At 49.1% G+C, this 6,000-nt stretch overlaps 1 protein-coding gene across 1 annotated transcript; it reads left to right on the top strand.

Moving 5' to 3' along the window:
• Positions 1–2,227: 2,227 nt before the first annotated feature.
• On the top strand, positions 2,228–2,704 carry CABS01_16889 (uncharacterized protein; the record flags this gene model as incomplete). The annotated part of the gene is made up of 1 exon (XM_060550218.1): positions 2,228–2,704. One exon carries the CDS (start codon positions 2,228–2,230, stop codon positions 2,702–2,704), a length of 477 nt encoding a protein of 158 aa, XP_060401836.1.
• Positions 2,705–6,000: the final 3,296 nt, after the last annotated feature.

Below are 6,000 nucleotides of genomic sequence, written 5' to 3'. Positions count from 1 at the left end.
AGGAATGCCTCACTAGGTCTTGTAGATGGTTGTGATGGCAGTATATGCTGCTGAGGTGCAATTCCCGTCCTATCAGTTGATTCGGTGTGTTCGTGCGTCCGAAGGGCTTATGTCATTTCTTGAGCAGCCTTGCTCATGACGGGGTACATGGTCGGAAGGGTCTAAAACACGCCACGTTCAATACCTGCTCTCAAGCCATTTTGATAGGTCGATTTGTGGCCACGGGCCAGAGAGAGGAGGATCTGTTTCCTCGGGTAGTGGGGCAATTGCGCTCAGACCAACACAGCATGAGGCGGACCAATCTGGAGCCAATTTAGACTGGGAAGCGCCAACGGATATCGTTGGGAGCGGCTCTGTAACGTTCTAGAACTTGACATGCCAAGTGGAGCTTCGGACCGTGTCTGCTTCCAGGCCGTCGATGTGGGTAAGAAAGTCAACGTATGAAGCGGCGCGTCGCCTTAGCCACAGGTCCGCTTGGCCTGTAACAACACATCACGACAAGGTTCCCTCCACTGTCCAGATTGTTCCCCGAACAGTCGCGCAGAATCAGTTCGACACACGTGCAACCACGCAGCGACAACGATGGAACTTGATGTTTGGCCAGTATTTACCATGCATCCATTTCAGGAGAATTCTTGCACTGGCCAGCCATGACTACAACCACTTTATCCGCCTCAAGACGGAACATCACTGATAAAGGTTCGCTACATAGTACCGTACATATTCACAATTTCGTCACGATTATACAGCACAAGCCTACGATCCGAGGAGCCTATTACCCGAGGAAGCAAACTTAAGTACGTGGAGGACTCTTTGCCAAGGACCGAGTTTCGTGGCATTTGAACGCCTTTTTGGGTCGATGGCGGGGGCTTAACGAGCTGAGACGGAAGCACACGAACGGCAAAAGAATCTGGGACTTCCTGCTTCCGCCACAAGCGAGAGGAGAAATCCGTCTGGTATGGGCCGTTCACGGTACGCTTCTGATCTAGCTCCTTTCACATACCTGAAGTCTGACTTCTTGCCAGCAAAACCAGGCAGAAGGGTAATTCCGGCGTTTCCGTTCAGCACGAGCCGATCACGCCTGGGGCCACATTCAGCTGGGTGACGCATGGCAGACTCGTCACAGAGCTCGTCAATGGTAGAATGGTGTGCTATTTCGCGGCGGAGGATGGTCGTGTGGTGGGTGTCTATCTTGGCGTTTGGAGTTGCCCACCTGTTTTCCAGTGGCCGCCAAATTGAAGGTCTGCATGTGGTTACTTAGCTTACATCACAAAAAGAGTTCTTCGTTGTGTATCAAGCGGCCCGGAGCCGCATTGCAACATCCTCGGTATCTCGTATTTCATGTCAATGGCAGACGAAAGCATGGCTATGAATATGCTGAAGAATGTGCAAAAGTCCGTATAGCCTCTCTTTGGGCTTTAGTAAACTACACTCATTCTCTCAAGACGCACATTTCTTAGTTGCATGTCGCCGTCTCCCTTCTAGGTCCCAGACCATCCGTGCTATAGTGACCTCAGCCCTCAGAGACTGATGATGATTGTGAGAAATCATGACTTTTGACATCAAGGCTGAGCTACTTTGCGACGATTTGTTTGCTTCGTCCGCCCTGTACGAATTTTGACACCTGAAGCCCGGCTCGGACCTGGTTTAATTTCCAAGTCTCTGAGACTAATTATCTGGCTTGACAACAATGTTGTGTTGACAGGGTAAAACATGCTCTCTGGGCGAAACGGTGAAGGACGGCTTTCTATGACATTGCTGTTCTCAAGTTCGTTCGCTTCTTCCAGCCTTAGTTGAGGTATAGTAGGTCCGGGAGACCTCCGTGGATATGTTGGTGACGTAGACTTCGAGAACACACTTGCGGGAGAAAGCAAAACGTTCGCATAGGCACAAGCATCGATAAGTGCTTGTTCGTCCCGCACTAGAGGGGGATCTGGCGGAGATGGTGTTGTCATTTTTCGAAGTTGCGAGATGGAGAAACCGAAGATTCTCTCGGCCTCAAGATACCGGGACTGTTTATGTTCAAAATGCTGGCCACATCAGCCGTATTTGACAGCAATCTCATCAGCTTTAACTCTTGAGGTAGATAAGCCCTCGTAGTAAGCCAATAGTAGGTCGACAGCCAGTTTTGGCGTCAGGTCACGAATGCTGTATATAACAGGATGGTCCATGAGTCCCTTTGCAGCCTTGCGTATACGTCGCACCAAGTCACGCACTGAACGTCACCATGGAGATCTGGGCGTTTGCCAATCTGTACACTACTCCCCCTACAGTCGGTACCGTTCAGTCGCCCTCAAGCACGGTGACTGAGCTTCCTCAAATATGCACTTGTGCCATGGAAGGGGACGTGTCAACCTCGACTGCAACTCATGCGACTGCAACTCATACGACTGCAGCTCAAACGACTGCAGCTCATACGACTGCAACTCATACAACTGCACTTCCCAACAGGCTGGAATCCTCCCATAGATTCTGGAACACTACTATCGACCACAATACATCGAGCATCAGCACCGCGATCAGTCTTGTTACAGCGACGTCTGGTGGTGATGTTCAACCGTCGTGGACCTACCATAGACCGACGGCGCACACGACCTCGGCGATCCCCGTCAGCGCAACCAGTTCACATGGCGCCGGCTGTGACCACCTTGCAGCCTTTTTCATCTTCTTCCTCGGTGTATACGTATGGGACCGGTTTTGCTAGACCCACTTGCCGCTTTCCAGCGACCACGAAGACCAGAAGCGCACGCAAGAGGGGAAGTGATTGACATTATGTAGGGTGGACGCGTTCTTTGGCTTGGTCCAATAAGAGGTGCGAGATATTTTCTCTTGGTGCGCAATTAGATCTTTCGTATTGGTATACTGCATCCATCGTGCGATATCAGGTGGGGTGAAGGCTGTTCGTTTACTTTAACCCATTGAATGTTAGATGACCACCCAGATCGACTTATCTACTGTTCAGAAGGATGTTGACGGCGGCACCACAAAAGTCTTGATTGAGTGACTTCGTTTCCCTTTTCCAGGCCCTGCAAGCGTTGTTCCATCCTCTGTGAAGCTCCATCACATCTGAGAAACCAGTGCTCAAGGGCAAGCCCGAGGGAAATACAAGTTTTTTAAACGCACCAAATCCAAAAGACTGATCAGACTGATTAACTTTCAGGATGGCGCGCAGCGAAGTCAGGCATCAAGTAGCATTTATCAATTGCCTGCTTTTTGTACGTAAGGGAAATGATTGATGGATTTCTCTCTATGTTGTCTTTGCAAAACTTGCTACCAACACTCCAAACCCAAGCTTCTTCTCTGTCGCGGCTCAACCCACCGCCGTATGGCCTAAGACTATCGCTTACGATGTCGTATCTGCTCTCGTGTATCCAAAAGTGAGCTTGCGCTGTGATTTACATTGTGAGAAGGTGTAAATATAAGACTTCCGTGAAACGGACCTTGTCGTTTTCTACCTCGGCTTTGGACGGGGAGGTGGTTTCGGAACGCCTGTGGTATCGTACGCCCCGCGACCTTGATCTGCGTTCGTCTCGAGATTGTCGGCGATACCCATTTCTTTATTGCCGCGATGCTTCGTTTTGCTGTGTAAGTGTTGACGATTATTCCTCAAGATCTTGTGTCGACAATTTCGGGGTCTTTATATGTGTTCGCCTCGACCACGTATCCCTATTTGGTGCCAACGTTGAAATTTTCAACCACCCCCTTGCGAACTCGATTGACCGGTTATGACACGATTTAATAACGCTGATATCCGCCAATCCATGCGTGATCCTGGTGAACCTATTGTTAAATTACGATTGCCCCTGAGGGTCATCATTGGGCTAGTCTCTTTGAAGGACCAAGGCGTTCTAAGACGGGCAACCTTACTCTGCGCTTGGGTTCGTGATATTGATGAACACGTCTATTACAACGCAGGCATGTCGTCATCGGGTGGGTATGGGAGACACAGGATATGAAAGCCAGCCCGCAGAGCTGATGCTTGGTATTGTGAGGTAAGAAAGGCAGGTTTTCTGTGTCGAATGCTTCCGGTGTGCACCTTGTGCAACAACGAGCTCATGCAATGAGATGCTACTGAATGGAATCGATCCAAGCCGAGCGACTTTGTAAACCACTTCTTGTCTCAGGTATCGTGAACTTGAATGTCTTTTCATGTTGTTCTTGACTATCTCGCGGAATGAGCCAAGCCACCCAGTCTGCTGGCGCTGATCTCGTGACAACCTCATTTATCTAATGCATCGATCTTAGCTTTTGAGAACTCTTGTCTCGGAGGTGATATGGCGAGCGTTGACTGTCGAGGTTCACTCCTTCTTATGGCCGGCCGATGCGTAGCTCGATCTCATATCCTGAGAGTTTGACGGGCTGTCTTTCGCCCCGACCTGAGAGCCTTTTTCATCAGATTTGGCAGCATTGAGCCGGGCAGTACAAGGCCGCAGTGACCGTACTTCGTGTCAATGTATTGTACTAATGAGCGGACATAATTACTTGATGTTGCGATGGCTACTGGTACTCGAGGTTTCATACATGATGAAACCGATTGCGATCTAATCTCAAATCATTTGTATGGACTCATTCGAAGTCCAACCTATATGTACACGTCGTTGGTATTTTGGGATGACATGAAAAGATCTATTTCACAGTGTTGTTCTCTGGTCGGAGCATTCTGCATTCTCGTTTTGTCGCAAACTCGGTAGCCTTTGGCTGTTCTGAGTGACGTGGCTAGCAAACCTTTGCGAACGGTGCTTGCTGCACTCGCCTCAAGCTTAACCCGCCTCTTCCTTCCCGAATCAAGTAAATGTTTCTGGATTGTCTTAGTCGCAGAATTGATCATGCCAAGAGCTGTTGGCTGATCTTTGGTCCCGTATGTACTGTAAAGTCAGTTGGAAGATGTTTTTCTTCTTCTTTCTTGCCGTCTTACTGTCCGCGAGGTTCGCCAGTGAATGGGGCATGCTAGCTTCTAGAAGTGTAGGGTCAGATACATACATCTCGTATGTATGCTAGTTGTTGGAGTGAAGTGTGCATGCCAGGAACAAATCAGTAAGGAGACGATGTGCAGAGATTCCATATCGTGCCACGTCGCTTCTCGACAACTGCGCAAACATCCTTAAGCATCCGAAATCAATCGGCCATCAATTTGAACACCCGAAAGCCAATTTTGGCTCCATGCGTTGGACGAATCCAGGTACAGCTAGTTTACCATCCCCACTAAACGCCCTGGACGTCATCAAACATGGCAATTTCGAAGTTTGCGTGTGGCCGCTTATGACTCTGCCGGAGAAGATCGGCAGAAAGATCAGAAATCAACTGCGATGACGGTTTCTTTGTCCACCATGACCGGATTCCAGGGTCGGATGCGGCTGCATAGTGCAATTGCGGGCTTACCAGCGTTTGGCCTTTTTCGATGTGGTATGATCTGGCCACCACGCATTATCAGGCGAAGTCGAAGCATTAGATCGTTATCTTCATCGGTCGGAGCACCTTTGAAACGTCCAGAATATTTCTCTGCTCGGCAGCAGGTTTTGGATCTTGCAGTTGCTAATGTAAATTTCAAGAGCATGTTGTGTCTCTTGAATGCTTTCTCGATTGAAGTCCACATATGAGCCGGCTAATCAAAGTCGAATGATCAAGAACAATTCATCGCTTCACAGGGGCAAGCAAGATGCATTGCTTTGTAGCTGCTCGAACTGTTTGAGAAAGAGTAGACGTTGGTCAGGATCAACAAACAGCTGCGGTCTACGAACCACAAGATATCGAATTGGCTCACTTCGAAGCTCAACACAAAGTCTATAATGGCCTCTATTCCGTATTGTCGTACTTGAGGGCAATAGAATCCCATTCCGATAGCTATTCTCGGGTAGTAGACTGCATCAGATCACATTCGGATTGTAGATTACTCAACTCGCAACACCATGGCTCCCGTGTCGTCGGACAAGGTCGTCTTTACACACGGCAAAAAGGCCAAAGAGAAGGTCCGGAAATGTGGGGCAAGCGCGAAACGAAAGG

The sequence above is a fragment of the Colletotrichum abscissum genome (genome assembly GCF_030869225.1).
Source record: "Colletotrichum abscissum strain IMI 504890 chromosome Unknown Scaffold_191.1, whole genome shotgun sequence".
Classification (NCBI taxonomy): domain Eukaryota; kingdom Fungi; phylum Ascomycota; class Sordariomycetes; order Glomerellales; family Glomerellaceae; genus Colletotrichum; species Colletotrichum abscissum.
The sequence above is the reverse complement of the archived record's forward strand: the minus strand, read 5'-3'. Positions and strand labels throughout refer to the sequence as shown.